Source organism: Salmo trutta, chromosome 14, assembly GCF_901001165.1.
Source record: "Salmo trutta chromosome 14, fSalTru1.1, whole genome shotgun sequence".
Taxonomy (NCBI): domain Eukaryota; kingdom Metazoa; phylum Chordata; class Actinopteri; order Salmoniformes; family Salmonidae; genus Salmo; species Salmo trutta.
This window is the reverse complement of record NC_042970.1, coordinates 81698283-81719449: the sequence shown is the minus strand read 5'-3', so window position 1 is coordinate 81719449 and position 21167 is coordinate 81698283. Positions and strand designations below refer to the sequence as shown.

General features: G+C 49.0%; 1 protein-coding gene across 3 annotated transcripts; it reads left to right on the top strand.

The window, feature by feature from the left end:
- Positions 1-221: 221 nt before the first annotated feature.
- On the top strand, positions 222-20967 carry LOC115147635 (histone-arginine methyltransferase CARM1). 3 transcript variants are annotated; one of them, XM_029689918.1, is made up of 16 exons: positions 222-402; positions 1282-1407; positions 1519-1625; positions 1954-2058; positions 2719-2829; positions 3746-3923; positions 7342-7432; positions 9062-9143; positions 11170-11255; positions 12529-12618; positions 13767-13904; positions 15183-15272; positions 17244-17341; positions 17442-17525; positions 18051-18119; positions 18356-20967. In XM_029689918.1, exons 1-16 carry the CDS (start codon positions 261-263, stop codon positions 18493-18495), a joined length of 1737 nt encoding a protein of 578 aa, XP_029545778.1. In that variant the 5' UTR covers positions 222-260; the 3' UTR covers positions 18496-20967. The 3 variants fall into 3 exon arrangements, with proteins under 3 accessions (XP_029545778.1, XP_029545779.1, XP_029545780.1); XM_029689919.1 differs by having other exon boundaries at positions 261-402; positions 18060-18119; XM_029689920.1 differs by lacking the exon at positions 18051-18119 and having other exon boundaries at positions 261-402.
- The last annotated feature ends 200 nt before the right edge of the window (positions 20968-21167 follow it).

Genomic DNA, 21167 nt, shown 5'->3' with positions numbered 1-21167 from the left:
TTTTTAATGGGCAAGAAAAATGCACTTCTTTCAAAAACAAGGACATTTCTAAGTGACCGCAAACTTTTGAATAAAAATATATACACACACACATTGGACTACCCTCTATCCCCCAGGTTTGAGAAACAAGGACAGATAGCCTTGTTATTTCACAAGATGCAGCTACTGCCACCCACTTACTGTGGGTGGCAGTAGCGAGCAGCACGGTAGTTTGCTTGATCGTGAAGTCTGAGCCGACGAAGCAAAGTCAAGTAGCGAAGATGGCGGTATCGGTGTTTCCCTGTGTGCGGTTGCGGTCCATCGGGGACGCGAACGGAGAGATCCAGCGACACTCCGAACAACAGCCCCTGAGGTTGGAGGTTAAAAGCACCCCAGACACGGCTCTCCTTAATCTCTCCAATAGTAAGTAGCTGCTATAATCAGCTCCCGGCGTATTGATTATCCGCTAGTTAGCTAGCGCTTCCTGCCTTGTGGTAGCCCGAGAACCCTTCACGATGCTAGGAAGAATGAATAGGATTCAGTAAAGCGGCGGCTAACCAACTTTAGCATCTTGCTAGCAAGCTAACCAGGTAGCATTTCACTGTGATGAGCCGGTGCGTTGGGATAGCACAAGTTTACCCAAAATGTGTTTTTCAAATCGAACTAATGTTGCTGTTGTATAAATTGGGTGGTTATTACCAGAATATCGATACAGTACATATAAAATAGCATTTTATTAACGTTATGAGATGCTAGTGAACTAGCTAAGTCTGAGGCTGGCTATGCCTATACATCTAGGTGGCTTTGTCCTGTAGCTACAAGTCTTCATTGTAGAGTAACGTTAGCCGTCAGTTAGCCTGTCAGTTAGCCCGTCAGTTAGCCTGGAAACCGACGTTGAATTCCACTGAATTTGATGTTAGGCATAATTTAATCGTTGTGATCAGGAAAGTTAACTCTCGACCTCTGCAAGCCAGAATGTTGAATAAAAATATGTTTTAACTTACTTTAACCGTGCGGTTGGTCCATTAACAATACAAAAAAAGTATAATTAATTAAACTTTTCAAAGTACTAGTGTGTTAAAATGTCTCTCGCATGAAGCATGTGCACAAGATGAAAATAGAAGCCTGCGTGCTTGCCAAGCTCTTGCACCTGTTTACATGTTTCTGCAGATGCTTCTGTTGAAGCACTGATAGTGACATTTTAACTCCCTACCAGTGCTTTGAAAAGTTGGTTTAATTCTACTTTGGAAATATTGTGTGTGTGTGGCTTTATCTTACCTGTCTCTGATGGTTTGTCAACAGGCGATGAGACCTCAGTCTTCAAGTGTTCGTTGTCCAGGGAAACGGAATGCAGTCGTGTGGGGAAACAGTCATTCATCATCACACTGGGCTGCAACAGTGTCCTGCTACAGTTCTCCACACCTGCAGGTAGGCTGTGTGGATGTTTACAAAAGTTGTGCAGTGATTGCCTCATCGGTGGTGATGTTCAGTCTGTTTCTAACTGTGTGTGTGTGTGTGTGTGTGTGTGTGTGTGTGTAGAGTTTACTTCCTTCTATAACATTCTGAAGAGTTGCCGGGGCCACAATGCAGAACACTCCGTCTTCAGTGACCGGACAGAAGAGTCCTCTGCTGTGCAATACTTTCAGGTGGGACGCACACACACACACACACACACATCTGCGCTGGACTACTGTGAGTCCAAGGCAGTTCCATCTAATCCAACTCTCACACAGTAGTGTAGTGGAGGGGTAACGCAAGTAAACACAGTTTACACATCGTCTGCCAAAAAAATGCATTGAAAGAATAGGAAGCGTTACTTTTTCCACCGCGACTGGCGATCAGTTTACCCACCTATTTTTTTATCAGACACAGCGTTATCAAGTCTAAAAGACATTGGAGATAACTGCTGAATTTTGACTGATTGGCCTCTGAATGACCATTGCCTTCTCCCTTTTGACCCTTGTCTCCCTCTAGTTCTATGGCTATCTCTCTCAGCAGCAGAACATGATGCAGGACTACGTTCGGACCGGAACCTACCAACGTGCCATCCTTCAGAACCATGTTGACTTTAAGGACAAGGTACCACACACAGGCACAGACACACAGTGACTGATTTTATGTGTGCTGCCAATCCAATGATCTGTGATCTCTCCCTCTTCCCCCCTCTTCCTCCTCCCCCTCTCTCTAGGTGGTGTTAGATGTGGGCTGCCAATCCAATGATCTGTGATCTCTCTCTCTCTCTCCCACTCTTCCTCCCTCCCCCTCTCTCTAGGTGGTGTTAGATGTGGGCTGCCAATCCAATGATCTGTGATCTCTCCCTCTTCCCCCCTCTTCCTCCCTCCCCCTCTCTCTAGGTGGTGTTAGATGTGGGCTGCCAATCCAATGATCTGTGATCTCTCTCTCCCCCTCTTCCTCCTCCCCCTCTCTCTAGGTGGTGTTAGATGTGGGCTGCCAATCCAATGATCTGTGATCTCTCTCTCCCCCTCTTCCTCCTCCCCCTCTCTCTAGGTGGTGTTAGATGTGGGCTGCCAATCCAATGATCTGTGATCTCTCTTCCCCCCTCTTCCTCCTCCCCCTCTCTCTAGGTGGTGTTAGATGTGGGCTGCCAATCCAATGATCTGTGATCTCTCTCTCCCCCTCTTCCTCCCTCCCCCTCTCTCTAGGTGGTGTTAGATGTGGGCTGCCAATCCAATGATCTGTGATCTCTCTCTCCCCCTCTTCCTCCCTCCCTCTCTCTAGGTGGTGTTAGATGTGGGCTGTGGTTCAGGTATTCTGTCGTTCTTTGCGGCGCAGGCCGGAGCCAGGAAGGTCTACGCTGTGGAGGCTAGCACCATGGCCCAGCATGCAGAGGTAACACACAAACACTCACCACCACACTGACCAGCACCACCACACTGACCAGCACCACCACACTGACCAGCACCACCACACTGACCAGCACCACCACTCTGACCACCACCACCACGCTGACCACCACGCTGACCAGCACCACCACGCTGACCAGCACCACCACGCTGACCACCACCACCACGCTGACCACCACCACCACGCTGACCACCACCACCACCACACTGACCACCGCACTGACCACCACCACGCTGACCACCACCACCACGCTGACCACCACCACCACACTGACCACCACCACCACGCTGACCACCACACTGACCACCACCACCACGCTGACCACCACACTGACCACCACCACCACCTTGACCACCACACTGACCACCACCACCACGCTGACCACCACTACCACCACGCTGACCACCACTACCACCACCCTGACCACCCCCACCCTGACCACCACCACGCTGACCACCACCACACTGACCACCACCACCATGCTGACCACCACACTGAACACCACCACCACACTGACCACCACTACCACCACGCTGACCACCACACTGACCACCACCACCACGCTGACCACCACCACCACGCTGACCACCACCACCACGCTGACCACCACCACCACGCTGACCACCACCACCACGCTGACCACCAGCACACTGACCACCACCACCACACTGACCACCACCACCATGCTGACCACCAGCACACTGACCAGCACCACCACACTGACGGTACGAGTGTCGGTTTGTTTCTTTTGCTGTGATGTATTTTTATTATGGTGATTCTTGGTGATAAAGCTGTTGTTAATTAGACTACACTGAGAGGCCTCCTCAACCACGCGCACTATCACACACACACCCTACCTCACACACACACACACACACCCTAACCCTGTGTGTGTGTGTAGGTGCTGGTAAACTCCAACGGAATGGGGGACCGTGTGGTGGTGATAGCAGGGAAGGTGGAGGAGATCTCTCTACCAGAGCAGGTGGACATCATCATCTCTGAGCCCATGGGATACATGCTCTTCAACGAGAGAATGCTGGAGAGTTACCTGCACGCCAAGAAGTTCCTCAAGCCCAATGGTGAGGGAGGGAGGGAGGAAGTTAGAGAATGCTGGGGAGCTTCCTACATGCCAAGAAGTTGTTAAAGCTGAGGGAGGGAGGAGGTGATTGATGAGGGAGTGATGCATGAGAGAGGGTGGGAGGGATGGAGGAAGTGATGGATGGATGGGAGGGAGGGATGACGGCGGGAGGAATAGAGGAAGTGTGGATTACAGAAGGAGGGCGGGATGGTGATGGATGAGAGAGGTAGGGATAGAGGAAGTGATGGATGAGGGAGGGAAGGATAGAGGAAGTGATGGATGTGGGATGGTGATGGATGAGGAGGGAGGGATAGAGGAGGTGATGGATGAGGGAGGGAGGGATAGAGGAAGTGATGGATGGGAGGGGGATGGATGTGGGATGGTGATGGATGAGAGGGGAGGGATGAGGGAGGGATAGAGGAGGTGATGGATGAGGGAGGGGGAGGGAGGCATAGAGGAGATGGATGAGAGAGGGAGGGAAGAATAGAGGAAGTGAGATGAGGGAGGGATAGAGGAAGTGATTGATAGAGGAGGTGATGGATGAGGGAGGGATAGAGGAGGTGATGGATGAGGGAGGGAGGCATAGAGGAGGTGATGGATGAGGGAGGGAGGGAGGCATAGAGGAGATGGATGAGAGAGGGAGGGAAGAATAGAGGAAGTGAGATGACGGACGGAGGGAGGGATAGACGAAGTGATTGATAGAGGAGGTGATGGATGAGGGAGGGATAGAGGGGGTGATGGATGAGAGAGGGAGGGATAGAGGAGGTGATGGATGAGAGAGGGAGGGAGAGATGGAGGTGATGGATGAGGGAGGGAGGGATAGAGGAGGTGATGGATGAGGGAGGGAGGGAGGGAGGGATAGAGGAGGTGATGGGTGAGAGAGGGAGGGATAGAGGAGGTGATGGATGAGAGAGGGAGGGATGCATACAGCCCAAGGGTAAGATGGATGGAGATGGAGAACAGGAGATATGGAAGGAAAAAAAAGAGGGGGATGAGGAAATGGAATTAGTAAAAAGGTGTATACAGGTGTTGCTGACAGCCCTAACCCTCTCTCCTCTCCTAGGTAACAGCCCTAACCCTCTCTCCTCTCCTAGGTAACAGCCCTAACCCTCTCTCCTCTCCTAGGTAACAGCCCTAACCCTCTCTCCTCTCCTAGGTAACAGCCCTAACCCTCTCTCCTCTCCTAGGTAACAGCCCTAACCCTCTCTCCTCTCCTAGGTAACAGCCCTAACCCTCTCTCCTCTCCTAGGTAACAGCGCTAACCCTCTCTCCTCTCCTAGGTAACAGCCCTAACCCTCTCTCCTCTCCTAGGTAACAGCCCTAACCCTCTCTCCTCTCCTTGGTAACAGCCCTAACCCTCTCTCCTCTCCTAGGTAACAGCCCTAACCCTCTCTCCTCTCCTAGGTAACAGCCCTAACCCTCTCTCCTCTCCTAGGTAACAGCCCTAACCTTCTCTCCTCTCCTAGGTAACAGCCCTAACCCTCTCTCCTCTCCTAGGTAACAGCCCTAACCCTCTCTCCTCTCCTAGGTAACAGCCCTAACCCTCTCTCCTCTCCTAGGTAACAGCCCTAACCCTCTCTCCTCTCCTAGGTAACAGCCCTAACCCTCTCTCCTCTCCAAGGTAACAGCCCTAACCCTCTCTCCTCACCTAGGTAACAGCCCTAACCCTCTCTCCTCACCTAGGTAACAGCCCTAACCCTCTCTCCTCTCCTAGGTAACAGCCCTAACCCTCTCTCCTCTCCTAGGTAACAGCCCTAACCCTCTCTCCTCTCCTAGGTAACAGCCCTAACCCTCTCTCCTCTCCTAGGTAACAGCCCTAACCCTCTCTCCTCTCCTAGGTAACAGCGCTAACCCTCTCTCCTCTCCTAGGTAACAGCCCTAACCCTCTCTCCTCTCCTAGGTAACAGCCCTAACCCTCTCTCCTCTCCTAGGTAACAGCCCTAACCCTCTCTCCTCTCCTAGGTAACAGCGCTAACCCTCTCTCCTCTCCTAGGTAACAGCGCTAACCCTCTCTCCTCTCCTAGGTAACAGCCCTAACCCTCTCTCCTCTCCTAGGTAACAGCCCTAACCCTCTCTCCTCTCCTTGGTAACAGCCCTAACCCTCTCTCCTCTCCTAGGTAACAGCCCTAACCCTCTCTCCTCTCCTAGGTAACAGCCCTAACCCTCTCTCCTCTCCTAGGTAACAGCCCTAACCTTCTCTCCTCTCCTAGGTAACAGCCCTAACCTTCTCTCCTCTCCTAGGTAACAGCCCTAACCCTCTCTCCTCTCCTAGGTAACAGCCCTAACCCTCTCTCCTCTCCTAGGTAACAGCCCTAACCCTCTCTCCTCTCCTTGGTAACAGCCCTAACCCTCTCTCCTCTCCTAGGTAACAGCCCTAACCCTCTCTCCTCTCCTAGGTAACAGCCCTAACCCTCTCTCCTCTCCTAGGTAACAGCCCTAACCCTCTCTCCTCTCCTAGGTAACAGCCCTAACCCTCTCTCCTCTCCTAGGTAACAGCCCTAACCCTCTCTCCTCTCCTAGGTAACAGCCCTAACCCTCTCTCCTCTCCTAGGTAACAGCCCTAACCCTCTCTCCTCTCCTAGGTAACAGCCCTAACCCTCTCTCCTCTCCTAGGTAACAGCCCTAACCCTCTCTCCTCTCCTAGGTAACAGCCCTAACCCTCTCTCCTCTCCTAGGTAACAGCCCTAACCCTCTCTCCTCACCTAGGTAACAGCCCTAACCCTCTCTCCTCACCTAGGTAACAGCCCTAACCCTCTCTCCTCTCCTAGGTAACAGCCCTAACCCTCTCTCCTCTCCTAGGTAACAGCCCTAACCCTCTCTCCTCTCCTAGGTAACAGCCCTAACCCTCTCTCCTCTCCTAGGTAACAGCCCTAACCCTCTCTCCTCTCCTAGGTAACAGCCCTAACCCTCTCTCCTCACCTAGGTAACAGCCCTAACCCTCTCTCCTCTCCTAGGTAACAGCCCTAACCCTCTCTCCTCTCCTAGGTAACAGCCCTAACCCTCTCTCCTCTCCTAGGTAACAGCCCTAACCCTCTCTCCTCTCCTAGGTAACAGCCCTAACCCTCTCTCCTCTCCTAGGTAACAGCCCTAACCCTCTCTCCTCTCCTAGGTAACAGCCCTAACCCTCTCTCCTCTCCTAGGTAACAGCCCTAACCCTCTCTCCTCTCCTAGGTAACAGCCCTAACCCTCTCTCCTCACCTAGGTAACAGCCCTAACCCTCTCTCCTCTCCTAGGTAACAGCCCTAACCCTCTCTCCTCTCCTAGGTAACAGCCCTAACCCTCTCTCCTCACCTAGGTAACAGCCCTAACCCTCTCTCCTCTCCTAGGTAACAGCCCTAACCCTCTCTCCTCTCCTAGGTAACAGCCCTAACCCTCTCTCCTCTCCTAGGTAACAGCCCTAACCCTCTCTCCTCTCCTAGGTAATATGTTCCCCACTTTAGGTGACGTCCACCTGGCTCCCTTCACAGACGAACAGTTATACATGGAACAATTCACCAAGGCCAACTTCTGGTGAATAACCTTTCACTTCATTTTTTACCTTCATTTAACTTCTATGGGCTATGGGCTAGCGTCGAAAACGACAAAAACAACAAAATGTCATAATTCAACTTTCTCAAACATACAACTACTTTACACCATGTTAGGAGAGTACATAGACAAAAATAATCACACAGCCATTTTCCAAGCAAGGATATGTGTCAATAAAACCCAAAACACAACTAAATGAAGCACTAACCTTTGACGATCTTCATCAGATGACACTCCTAGGACATTATGTTACACAATACATGTATGTTTTGTTCGATAAAGTTCATATTTATATCCAAAAACAGCATTTTACATTGGCGCGTGATGTTCAGAAAATGTATTCCCACCAAAACGTCCGGTGAATGTGCACATCAATTTACAAAAATACTCATCATAAACGTTGACAAAATATATAACAATTATTTAAAGAATTATAGATGGACTACTCCTGGATGCAACCGCTGTGTCAGATTTTAAAATAGCTTTACGAAGAAAGCACATTTTTCAATATTCATTCTCAGCCATCACGGCGAGCTATTCAGACACCCGCCATATTCTCTTACCTTTGCTGATCTTTGTCAGAATGCACTCCTAGGACTGCTACTTCCACAATACATTTTGTTTTTGTTCAAAATAATCCATATTTATGTCCAAATACCTCCGTTTTGTTCGTGCGTACAGATCACTTATCCAAAGGCAGAACGCGCGAGCGCGGAACGAGAGACAAAGTCAAAATGTTCCATTACCGTACTTAGAAGCATGTCAAACGCTGTTTAAAATCAATCTTTATGGTATTTTTAACGTAAAATTGCGCTAATATTCCAACCGGACAATAGCGTATTCATTCAAGGAGATAAAGGAGGGGCGCGCTCGCGGGACCGAGCATATCCAATCCCTTTGTTGCCAGGCAGACCACTCAGTAACTGAGCTCCTATTATCTGCCCCGTGACAGGAAAATGCTCAAACCACTTTCTGAAGGCTTTAGACAGCCAATGGAAGCCTTAGGAAGTGCAACGTCCCCCACAGACACTGTAGTTTCAATAGAGAATCAAAAGAAGAACTACAATTCTCAGACTTTCCACTTCCTGCTTGGAATTTTCTCAGGTTTTTGCCTGCCATATGAGTTCTGTTATACTCACAGACACCATTCGAACAGTTTTAGAAACTTCTGAGTGTTTTCTATCAAAATCTACTAATAATATGCATATTCTAGTTTCTGGGCCAGAGTAGTAACCTGTTTAAATTGGGTACGTTTTTCATCCGGCCGTGAAAATACTGCCCCCTAGCCCAGACAGGTTAACAAGCTACAGTCTAACTTCTGGTGAATAACCTTTAACTTTATTTACTATATTATTAAAGCTTCATTTTTACCTGGAAAGTGTTGGGGGTGAGGAGAGTGAATTCACCAGGCCTTTGTTTTACAACTATACAAAAATATTTAATTGTCACTAAGTCAACTAACTAAAGCCACTTCCCACGGTCTCTCTCTCTCTCTCTCTCTCTCTCTCTCTCTCTCTCTCTCTCTCTCTGTGTCTGTCTGTCTGTCGTCTGTCTGTCTGTCTCTCTGTCTCTCGCTGTCTCTCTCTGTCTCTGTGTGTCTCTGTGTGTCAGGTATCAGCCATCGTTCCATGGTGTTGATCTGTCATCACTGAGAGAAGCTGCAGTAGACGAGTATTTCAGACAACCCATTGTGGTGAGACTCTCTCTCTCCCCCTCCTATCTGGTTCTCATCCTCAGTTCTCTCTCTCCTCTCTCTCTTCTATCTGGTTTTCATCCTCAGTTCTCTCTCTCCTCTCTCTCTTCTATCTGGTTCTCATCCTCAGTTCTCTCTCTCCTCTCTCTCTTCTATCTGGTTCTCATCCTCAGTTCTCTCTCCTCTCTCTCTTCTATCTGGTTCTCATCCTCAGTTCTCTCTCTCCTCTCTCTCTTCTATCTGGTTCTCATCCTCAGTTCTCTCTCTCTAATTCAGTATGCTTTAATGGCATGATTGACAAGGTGAGTGTTGCTGAAGCCAAGTGACTCAGAACAATTATCAAAACAACAATAAGAATAGTGGCTATAATTTAAATAAACTATATATACATACAGTTGAAATCGGAAGTTTATATACAGTACACCTTAGCCAAATACATTTACACTCAGTTTTTCACAATTCCTGACATTTAATCCTAGTAAAAATTCCCTGTTTTAGGTCAGTTAGGATCACCACTTTATTTTAAGAATGTGAAATGTCAGAATAATAGTAGAGAGAATGATTTATTTCAGCTTTTATTTCTTTCATCACATTCCCAGCGGGTCAGAAGTTTACATGCACTCAATTAGTATTTGGTAGCATTGCCTTTAAATTGTTTAACTTGGGTCAAACGTTTCGGGTAGCCTTCCACAAGCTTCCCACAATAAGTTGGTTGAACTTTAGCCAATTCATCCTGACAGAGCTGGTGTAACTGAGTCAGGTTTGTAGGCCTCCTTGCTTGCACACGCTTTTTCAGTTCTGCCCACAAATGTTCTATAGGATTAAAATCAGGGCTTTGTGATGGCCACTCCAATACCTTGACTTTGTTGTCCTTAAGCCATTTTGCCACAACTTTGGAAGTATGCTTGGGGTCGTTGTCCATTTGGAAGACCCATTTGCGACCAAGCTTTAACTTCCTGACTGATTTCTTGATGTTGCTTCAATATAGCCACGTAATTTCCCTTCCTCATGATGCCACCTATTTTGTGAAGTACACCAGTCCCTCCTGCAGCAAAGCATCCCCCAACATGATGCTGCCACCCCCATGCTTCACGGTTGGGATGGTGTTTTTCGGCTTGCAAGCCTCCCCCTTTTTCCTCCAAACATAATGATGGTCATTATGGCCAAACAGTTCTATTTTTGTTTCATCAGACCAGAGGACATTTCTCCAAAAAGTGCCATCTTTGTCCCCATGTGCAGTTGCAAACCGTAGTCGGGCTTTTTTTATGGTGGTTTTGGAGCAGTGGCTTCTTCCTTGCTGAGCGGTCTTTCAGGTTATGTCGATATAGGACTCGTTTTACTGTGGATATAGATACTTTTGTACCAGTTTCCTCCAGCATCTTCACAAGGTTCTTTGCTGTTGTTCTGGGATTGATTTTCACTTTTCGCACCAAATTATGTTCATCTCTAGGAGACAGAACGCATCTCCTTCCTGAGCGGTATGACGGCTACGTGGTCCCATGGTGTTTATATTTGCGTACTATTGTTTGTACAGATGAACGTGGTACCTTCAGGCATTTGGAAATTGCTCCCAAGGATGAACCAGACTTGTGGAGGTCTACAATTTTTGTTCTGAGGTCTTGGCTGATTTCTTTTGATTTTCCCATGATGTCAAGCAAAAAGGCACTGAGTTTGAAGGTAGGCCTTGAAATACATCCACAGGTACACCTCTTATTGACTCAAATGATGGAATTTTCCAAGCTGTTTAAAGGCACAGTCAACTTAGTGTTTGTAAACTTCTGACCCACTGGAATTGTGATACAGTGAAATAATCTGTCTGGAAACAATTGTTGCAAAAATTACTTGTGTCATGCAGAAAGTATATGTCCTAACCGACTTGCCAAAACTATAGTTTGTTAACAAGAAATTTGTGGAGTGGTTGAAAAACTAGTTTAAATGACTCCAACCTAAGTGTATGTAAACTTACGACTTCAACTGTATATCTCCATCTGTCCAATACAGAAATGTAATGATCTCTCTCTCTCAGGACACCTTTGATATCCGTATCCTCATGTCCAAGTCTGTCAAATACACCGTCAACTTCCTGGACGCGAAAGAGGGGGATCTCCACAGGTGAGTCCATTGCCTCCTCTTTCCTTCAGGGCCTGTATATAGAGAGCTCTGCTCTCTCTCCTTCTGGGGCCTGTATTTAAAGAGCTCTCCTTCTGGGGCCTGTATTTAGAGAGCTCTCCTTCTGGGGCCTGTATATAAAGAGCTCTCCTTCTGGGGCCTGTATATATAGAGAGCTCTCCTTCTGGGGCCTGTATATAGAGAGCTCTCCTTCTGGGGCCTGTATATAAAGAGCTCTCCTTCTGGGGCCTGTATTTAGAGAGCTCTGCTCTCTCTCCTTCTGGGGCCTGTATTTAAAGAGCTCTCCTTCTGGGGCCTGTATTTAGAGAGCTCTCCTTCTGGGGCCTGTATATAAAGAGCTCTCCTTCTGGGGCCTGTATATAGAGAGCTCTCCTTCTGGGGCCTGTATATAAAGAGCTCTCCTTCTGGGGCCTGTATTTAGAGAGCTCTGCTCTCTCTCCTTCTGGGGCCTGTATTTAAAGAGCTCTCCTTCTGGGGCCTGTATTTAGAGAGCTCTCCTTCTGGGGCCTGTATTTAAAGAGCTCTCCTTCTGGGGCCTGTATATAGAGAGCTCTCCTTCTGGGGCCTGTATTTAAAGAGCTCTCCTTCTGGGGCCTGTATTTAGAGAGCTCTGCTCTCTCTCCTTCTGGGGCCTGTATTTAGAGAGCTCTCCTTCTGGGGCCTGTATTTAGAGAGCTCTCCTTCTGGGGCCTGTATTTAGAGAGCTCTCCTTCTGGGGCCTGTATTTAGAGAGCTCTCCTTCTGGGGCCTGTATTTAAAGAGCTCTCCTTCTGGGGCCTGTATTTAAAGAGCTCTCCTTCTGGGGCCTGTATATAGAGAGCTCTCCTTCTGGGGCCTGTATTTAAAGAGCTCTCCTTCTGGGGCCTGTATTTAGAGGGCTCTCCTTCTGGGGCCTGTATTTAGAGGGCTCTCCTTCTGGGGCCTGTATTTAGAGGGCTCTCCTTCTGGGGCCTGTATTTAGAGAGCTCTGCTCTCTCTCCTTCTGGGGCCTGTATTTAGAGGGCTCTCCTTCTGGGGCCTGTATTTAGAGGGCTCTCCTTCTGGGGCCTGTATTTAGAGGGCTCTCCTCTCTCTTCAGAAAGAGACTTGGAGTAGGAATGCTGATCCAGGATCAATTTAGCCTATTTGTAGTTGATAATGAATGGACAGGGGGGCCTGATGTGTTTAGTCTGAGGGTTGTGGTGACTGAGGTTACTGTTGAGGGTTTACTCATCCTTAAACTTCTCCTCTCCCCTCTCTTCTCTCTCTCTCACAGGATGGAGATTCCCTTTAAGTTCCACATGATGACGTCAGGTCTGGTTCATGGTCTGGCCTTCTGGTTTGACGTGGCTTTTATCGGCTCAGCGTGAGTCCCCTGTATGTGTGTGTTGTTATGTAAACTCTGTCAGTCTTGATTGACCTGCTTTCCTTCAACTTTTCTGTGTGTGTTCCCATCTAACTGTGTGTGTGTTCCTATCTAACTGTGTGTGTGTGTTCCCATCTAACTGTGTGTGTGTGTTCCCATCTAACTGTGTGTGTGTGTTCCCATCTAACTGTGTGTGTGTGTTCCCATCTAACTGTGTGTGTGTGTTCCCATCTAACTGTGTGTGTGTGTTCCCATCTAACTGTGTGTGTGTGTGTTCCCATCTAACTTTGTGTGTGTGTGTGTTCCCATCTAACTGTGTGTGTGTTCCCATCTAACTGTGTGTGTGTGTGTGTGTGTTCCCATCTAACTGTGTGTGTGTTCCCTAACTGTGTGTGTGTGTGTGTTCCCATCTAACTGTGTGTGTGTGTGTGTGTGTGTGTGTGTGTGTGTGTGTGTTCTCTAACTGTGTGTGTGTTCCCTAACTGTGTGTGTTCTCGTGTGTGTGTGTGTGTGTGTGTGTGTGTGTGTGTGTGTGTGTTCCCATCTAACTGTGTGTGTGTTCCCATCTAACTGTGTGTGTGTTCCCATCTAACTGTGTGTGTGTTCCCATCTAACTGTGTGTGTGTTCCCATCTAACTGTGTGTGTGTTCCCATCTAACTGTGTGTGTGTGTTCCCATCTAACTGTGTGTGTGTGTGTGTGTGTGTGTTCCCTAACTGTGTGTGTTCTCATCTGTGTGTGTGTGTTCTCATCTGTGTGTGTGTGTGTGTTCTCTAACTGTGTGTGTTCTCATCTGTGTGTGTGTGTGTGTGTGTGTTCTCATCTAACTGTGTGTGTGTGTGTTCTCATCTAACTGTGTGTGTGTGTGTTCTCATCTAACTGTGTGTGTGTGTGTTCTCATCTAACTGTGTGTGTGTGTGTTCTCATCTAACTGTGTGTGTGTGTGTTCTCATCTAACTGTGTGTGTGTGTGTTCTCATCTAACTGTGTGTGTGTGTGTGTTCTCATCTAACTGTGTGTGTGTGTGTGTGTGTTCTCATCTAACTGTGTGTGTGTGTGTGTTCTCATCTAACTGTGTGTGTGTGTGTTCTCATCTGTGTGTGTGTGTGTTCTCATCTGTGTGTGTGTGCTCATCTAACTGTGTGTCCAGGGTAACAGTGTGGCTCTCCACCTCCCCTACGGAGCCTCTGACCCACTGGTACCAGGTCCGCTGTCTGCTCCAGTCCCCTCTCTTCACCAAGGCAGGAGACACCCTGTCCGGCACTGCAACGCTCATCGCCAACAAGAGGTGAGACACACACACACACCCCTGGGTAACTTTACCACACACGCCTAAACCGGTAACTCCCATGCACACCCACCTACACGCCTAAACCGGTAACTCCCATGCACACCCACCTACACACCTAAACAGGTAACTCCCATGCACACCCACCTACACGCCTAAACCGGTAACTCCCATGCACACCCACCTACACACCTAAACAGGTAACTCCCATGCACACCCACCTACACACCTAAACAGGTAACTCCCATGCACACCCACCTACACACCTAAACAGGTAACTCCCATGCACACCCACCTACACGCCTAAACCGGTAACTCCCATGCACACCCACCTACACACCTAAACAGGTAACTCCCATGCACACCCACCTACACACCTAAACAGGTAACTCCCATGCACACCCACCTACACGCCTAAACCGGTAACTCCCATGCACACCCACCTACACGCCTAAACCGGTAACTCCCATGCACACCCACCTACACGCCTAAACCGGTAACTCCCATGCACACCCACCTACACACCTAAACCGGTAACTCCCATGCACACCCACCTACACGCCTAAACCGGTAACTCCCATGCACACCCACCTACACACCTAAACAGGTAACTCCCATGCACACCCACCTACACGCCTAAACCGGTAACTCCCATGCACACCCACCTACACACCTAAACAGGTAACTCCCATGCACACCCACCTACACGCCTAAACCGGTAACTCCCATGCACACCCACCTACACACCTAAACAGGTAACTCCCATGCACACCCACCTACACACCTAAACAGGTAACTCCCATGCACACCCACCTACACACCTAAACAGGTAACTCCCATGCACACCCACCTACACGCCTAAACCGGTAACTCCCATGCACACCCACCTACACACCTAAACAGGTAACTCCCATGCACACCCACCTACACACCTAAACAGGTAACTCCCATGCACACCCACCTACACGCCTAAACCGGTAACTCCCATGCACACCCACCTACACGCCTAAACCGGTAACTCCCATGCACACCCACCTACACGCCTAAACCGGTAACTCCCATGCACACCCACCTACACACCTAAACCGGTAACTCCCATGCACACCCACCTACACGCCTAAACCGGTAACTCCCATGCACACCCACCTACACACCTAAACAGGTAACTCCCATGCACACCCACCTACACGCCTAAACCGGTAACTCCCATGCACACCCACCTACACACACACCTGCCAAGGTACCCCCTTAAAGGATTCATCTGACCTGTGCACCCAGACAGAGCTATGACATCAGTATGGTGGCCCAGGTGGACCAGACAGGAAGCAAGTCTAGCAACCTGCTGGATCTCAAGAACCCCTTCTTCAGGTCAGAGCACTTTCTACTTCTCATTCTCTCTCTCTGTTCCTTCTCTTTCCCCTCTCTCTTCTCTTTCCCGCTCTCTCTGTTCCTTCTCTCTCTCTCCTTCAAGTCGACACAACCTTCTCTTCTCTCTCCTTCAAGTCGACACAACCTTCTCTTCTCTCTCCTTCAAGTCGACACAACCTTCTCTTCTCTCTCCTTCAAGTCGACACAACCTTCTCCTCTCTCTCCTTCAAGTCGACACAACCTTCTCTCTCTCTCCTTCAAGTCAACACAACCTTCTCTTCTCTCTCTCTCTCCTTCAAGTCGACACAACCTTCTCTCTCTCTCCTTCAAGTCAACACAACCTTCTCTCTCTCTCTCCTTCAAGTTGACACAACCTTCTCTTCTCTCTCTCTCTCCTTCAAGTCGACACAACCTTCTCTTCTCTCTCCTTCAAGTCGACACAACCTTCTCTTCTCTCTCCTTCAAGTCGACACAACCTTCTCTCTCTCTCTCCTTCAAGTCGACACAACCTTCTCTCTCTCTCTCCTTCAAGTCAACACAACCTTCTCTCTCTCTCTCCTTCAAGTCAACACAACCTTCTCTCTCTCTCTCCTTCAAGTCAACACAACCTTCTCTCTCTCTCTCCTTCAAGTCGACACAACCTTCTCTTCTCTCTCTCTCTCCTTCCAGTCGACACAACCTTCTCTCTCTCTCCTTCCAGTCGACACAACCTTCTCCTCTCTCTCCTTCAAGTCGACACAACCTTCTCTCTCTCTCCTTCAAGTCGACACAACCTTCTCTTCTCTCTCTCTCTCCTTCAAGTCGACACAACCTTCTCTCTCTCTCTCCTTCAAGTCGACACAACCTTCTCTCTCTCTCTCCTTCAAGTCGACACAACCTTCTCTTCTCTCTCTCTCTCCTTCAAGTCAACACAACCTTCTCTCTCTCTCTCCTTCAAGTCGACACAACCTTCTCTTCTCTCTCCTTCAAGTCGACACAACCTTCTCTCTCTCTCTCCTTCAAGTCGACACAACCTTCTCTCTCTCTCTCCTTCAAGTCGACACAACCTTCTCTCTCTCTCTCCTTCAAGTCGACACAACCTTCTCTCTCTCTCCTTCAAGTCGACACAACCTTCTCTCTCTCTCTCCTTCAAGTCGACACAACCTTCTCTCTCTCTCTCTCTCCTTCAAGTCGACACAACCTTCTCTCTCTCTCTCTCCTTCAAGTCGACACAACCTTCTCTCTCTCTCTCTCCTTCAAGTCGACACAACCTTCTCTCTCTCTCTCTCCTTCAAGTCGACACAACCTTCTCTTCTCTCTCTCTCTCTCCTTCAAGTCGACACAACCTTCTCTTCTCTCTCTCTCTCTCCTTCAAGTCGACACAACCTTCTCTTCTCTCTCTCTCTCTCCTTCAAGTCGACACAACCTTCTCTTCTCTCTCTCTCTCTCCTTCAAGTCGACACAACCTTCTCTCTCTCTCTCTCTCCTTCAAGTCGACACAACCTTCTCTCTCTCTCTCCTTCAAGTCGACACAACCTTCTCTCTCTCTCTCCTTCAAGTCGACACAACCTTCTCTCTCTCTCTCTCCTTCAAGTCGACACAACCTTCTCTCTCTCTCTCTCCTTCAAGTCGACACAACCTTCTCTCTCTCTCTCTCCTTCAAGTCGACACAACCTTCTCTCTCTCTCTCTCCTTCAAGTCGACACAACCTTCTCTTCTCTCTCTCTCTCTCCTTCAAGTCGACACAACCTTCTCTTCTCTCTCTCTCTCTCCTTCAAGTCGACACAACCTTCTCTTCTCTCTCACTCCTCTTCCACTTTCTATCCTTCTGTTGTTCCTAAAGCTGTTATTTATCTGCCATCTATCCTCCTCCTCTTCTTCGTCGGGGTCTAAAACCTCCTCTTTCCCTGCTAGACACATTTAAGTCCTCTGTATATGATTGACTGTCCCTGAGCTCGCCTCCATCTGATTGGTTGATTGTGTGTTCCGTAGGTACACAGGCAGCACGTCAGCCCCGCCCCCAGGCTCTCACTACTCCTCCCCCTCAGAGAACATGTGGAGCAATGGAGGAGTCTACAACATGAACCAGGGTACGTACGCGCACATACACACACACACACACACACACACACAGACGGGGGATACAGAATTGTTTCTTTCCTGTAGTTAATTTGTCTCTCTGTCTAACAGGAGGGATGCCTGCTGTGTACGACGTCAGTACAGGGATTGGTGGCGGTGGCTCCACTGTGTCTCACAACAATCTCATCCCTCTTGGTATGCTGTGTGTGTGTGACTGACCAATCCCCACCCTCCTTACCGATCTCTATAGCCCTTCCATTCACATCTGAATCTCTAAGCCAGTGCCACTGCTTTTTAAGAGTTCATCCCTGCTAATCAGGGACTGATTAATGTCATGACTAATCAGGTAGAAAACCAGCAGTAGTCTAGACTACAGTGTTACATTTCAATACCTCTGCTGTATAGGGTTACAAAATACTGGAAATGTCCCCCAAGCTTTCCAGAAATCCCACTTAGATTATTCCAGGAAATCCGTTAATCGTCCCACCAGGGTTTCTGGAAAGGTTGGGAAAGTTACTGGAATGTTGCAACCCTGACTGTGCTGTGTGTAATGGCAGTTGTGTATCTATATGTTGGACTCCAGCTATATCTGTAACTGACCTTTTGTATACTAGTTTTGCTGTGTTTTGTTGCTCCAAATAAAATTTGCCAATTTGTGAATTATCTCCTTTCGTGTGTGTGTGTGTGTGTGTGTGCGCGCTTGCACGTGTGTGTGGGCAGTGAACACAGGGGTAGTGAACCATACATCTTCTAGAGTTGGGTCTATCATGAGTACAGGCGTGGGCCAGGGTGAGTGAGTGTGTCGCCATGGTTACAGAGCTACAGCTGTTTACTGTTGCTAATGTCGTAGTCTTGTCCACAGTTCCGTTAGTGTATAGTCTGACATTTTAATTGTTTTATTGTTTGTTTTATTTTAGATATAAAGTGCTTCTTAGTCCAGGACTAGGTTTAATCTGGGTCTGGGAAACTGCCCCTAGCTGTTCTTTTGAAGACCCCAATTCACTTCCTGTTTCTCTCTTCCTCAGGAGTGGCAACTGGCCAATCGGGGCCCGGCAACAGTCCTCAATACCCAATCAACAACAGCCAGTTCACCATGGGCGGGCCTTCCATCTCCATGTCGTCTCCCATGGCGATGCCTAGCAACACTATGCACTATGGGAGCTAAGACCTGCCAACCGTCCGTAGCTCCCCCTCTTCTCCCCCCTCCTTCCTCTCCTTCTCTGGACTTCCAACAGCTGGAAGGAAACCAAACTGGACTGATAATATGGATGTCCCTCTCCTCCCTTCATCCCTCCGTTCTCTGATTCCTGATCTCTCAGGCCCAGTCCAGAATCAACTAGACACTGAAAGGATTGGATAGGTTTAGGGTTGTCAAATGTCCAGTTTTTCCAGGAATTCTGGTTGGAGGGTTTCTGATTTCCTACTTATTCCGTCTGGATTGCAACTGTTGATAGGTTTAAGTAATGTTGCCTAAACATATCCTTTTGTCTCAACACATTCTGAGGCAGACTGAAAGGTGTGTGCTTGTAAGCATTATGTTTTATGTATCCACAGCCCACGTAGAAACATCCAGAAGGATCTTATGTACTTACTGTGGCTATAGGGGTTTAGAAACGTACACACACCGTTGTATTATACACACACACACACACACACACACACACACAGCCTCCTGCAGGACAGAAAGGACTTTGAGCTTCTGTGAAGTTTAACCAATCGCTCCCCTCTTCCCCAGCCCCCGTCGCTTTAAACCCAACGTCCCGATCAATAAATTCTTGAATCCTAACCTTTCACCCAAGGTTACCTTATTCAACCGACCAATCAAAGCAAACAGTCTGAGTGTCTAACCAAACCGGCAGCTGCGAGGGAGAGAAGGTGATCCAGGTTTTAGCCAATCGGGACAGAAGATTGTCTCTGTAGGGTGGGGTTTGTCCAGGTTTTAGCCAATTGGGACAGGAGATGGTCTCTGTAGGGCGGGGTCTGTAGCAGCTGTAGACTAGCCAGGGGTTCTGTTCTGTAGGGTGGGGTCTGTAGCAGCTGTAGACTAGCCAGGGGTTCTGTTCTGTAGGGTGGGGTCTGTAGCAGCTGTAGACTAGCCAGGGGTTCTGTTCTGTAGGGCGGGGTCTGTAGCCGCTGTAGACTAGCCAGGGGTTCTGTTCTGTAGGGTGGGGTCTGTAGCAGCTGTAGACTAGCCAGGGGTTCTGTTCTGTAGGGCGGGGTCTGTAGCCGCTGTAGACTAGCCAGGGGTTCTGTTCTGTAGGGTGGGGTCTGTAGCAGCTGTAGACTAGCCAGGGGTTCTGTTCTGTAGGGTGGGGTCTGTAGCAGCTGTAGACTAGCCAGGGGTGCTGTTCTGTAGGGTGGGGTCTGTAGCAGCTGTAGACTAGCCAGGGGTTCTGTTCTGTAGGGTGGGGTCTGTAGCAGCTGTAGACTAGCCAGGGGTTCTGTTCTGTAGGGTGGGGTCTGTAGCAGCTGTAGACTAGCCAGGGGTTCTGTTCTGTAGGGTGGGGTCTGTAGCAGCTGTAGACTAGCCAGGGGTTCTGTTCTGTAGGGTGGGGTCTGTAGCAGCTGTAGACTAGCCAGGGGTTCTGTTCTGTATGGTGGGGTCTGTAGCAGCTGTAGACTAGCCAGGGGTTCTGTTCTGTAGGGTGGGGTCTGTAGCAGCTGTAGACTATCCAGGGGTTCTGTTCTGTAGGGTGTGGTCTGTAGCAGCTGTAGACTAGCCAGGGGTTCTGTTCTGTAGGGCGGGGTTTGTAGCAGCTGTAGACTAGCCAGGGGTCTGTAGGGTGCTGTAGACTAGCCAGGGGTCTGTAGGGTGCTGGAGACTAGCCAGGGGTCTGTAGGGTGCTGGAGACTAGCCAGGGGTCTGTAGGGTGCTGGAGACTAGCCAGGGGTCTGTAGGGTGCTGGAGACTAGCCAGGGGTCTGTAGGGTGCTGGAGACTAGCCAGGGGTCTGTAGGGTGCTGGGGACTAGCCAGGGGTCTGTAGGGTGCTGGAGACTAGCCAGGGGTCTGTAGGGTGCTGGAGACTAGCCAGGGGTCTGTAGGGTGCTGGAGACTAGCCAGGGGTCTGTAGGGTGCTGGAGACCTAGCCAGGGGTCTGTAGGGTGCTGGAGACCTAGCCAGGGGTCTGTAGGGTGCTGGAGACCTAGCCAGGGGTCTGTAGGGTGCTGGAGACCTAGCCAGGGGTCTGTAGGGTGCTGGAGACCTAGCCAGGGGTCTGTAGGGTGCTGGAGACCTAGCCAGGGGTCTGTAGGGTGCTGGAGACTAGCCAGGGGTCTGTAGGGTGCTGGAGACTAGCCAGGGGTCTGTAGGGTGCATCGCTGCAGATAGAAATGCTACACTTATTATGTGTCATGTGACCTTACTGAATATGGCCCCTGTTGTTTAGGGTATAATGTTTTAGCTGTTTAACAAGTGTTTATCGGGACCTGTGAGAGACGTCATGCAGCCTCCTAGGATATCCCAAATGGCTCCATATAGCCCAGTGTACTCATTTGATTAAGGTCCCTTGGGGCTCTGGTCTACAGTTGTATGCTATAATAGGGCGCCATTTGGGACACTGACAGTCTCTTTGCAGACACATGTAAAGTGTTGGTCCCATGTTTCATGAGCTGAAATAAAAGATCCCAGCAATTTTCCATACGCACAAAAATTATTTCAAATTTTGGGGCACAAATTTGTTTACATCCGTTTTAGTGAGCATTTCTCATTTGCTAATCTACCTGACAGTTAAGGAATATCAAGAAGCTGATTAAACAGCATGATCATTACACAGGTGCACCTTGTGCTGGGGACAATAAAAGGCCGCTCAAAAATATGCCGTTTTTTTTCACAACAC

Excerpts from the sequence above, each read along its gene's own strand:
- LOC115147635 (XM_029689918.1), top strand. The coding sequence starts at position 261 with ATGGCGGTATCGGTGTTTCCCTGTGTGCGGTTGCGGTCCATCGGGGAC. Across the intron at positions 1,626-1,953 it reads CTGCTGTGCAATACTTTCAG|TTCTATGGCTATCTCTCTCA; the intron begins GTGGGACGCACA and ends GTCTCCCTCTAG. Across the intron at positions 2,830-3,745 it reads CCATGGCCCAGCATGCAGAG|GTGCTGGTAAACTCCAACGG; the intron begins GTAACACACAAA and ends GTGTGTGTGTAG.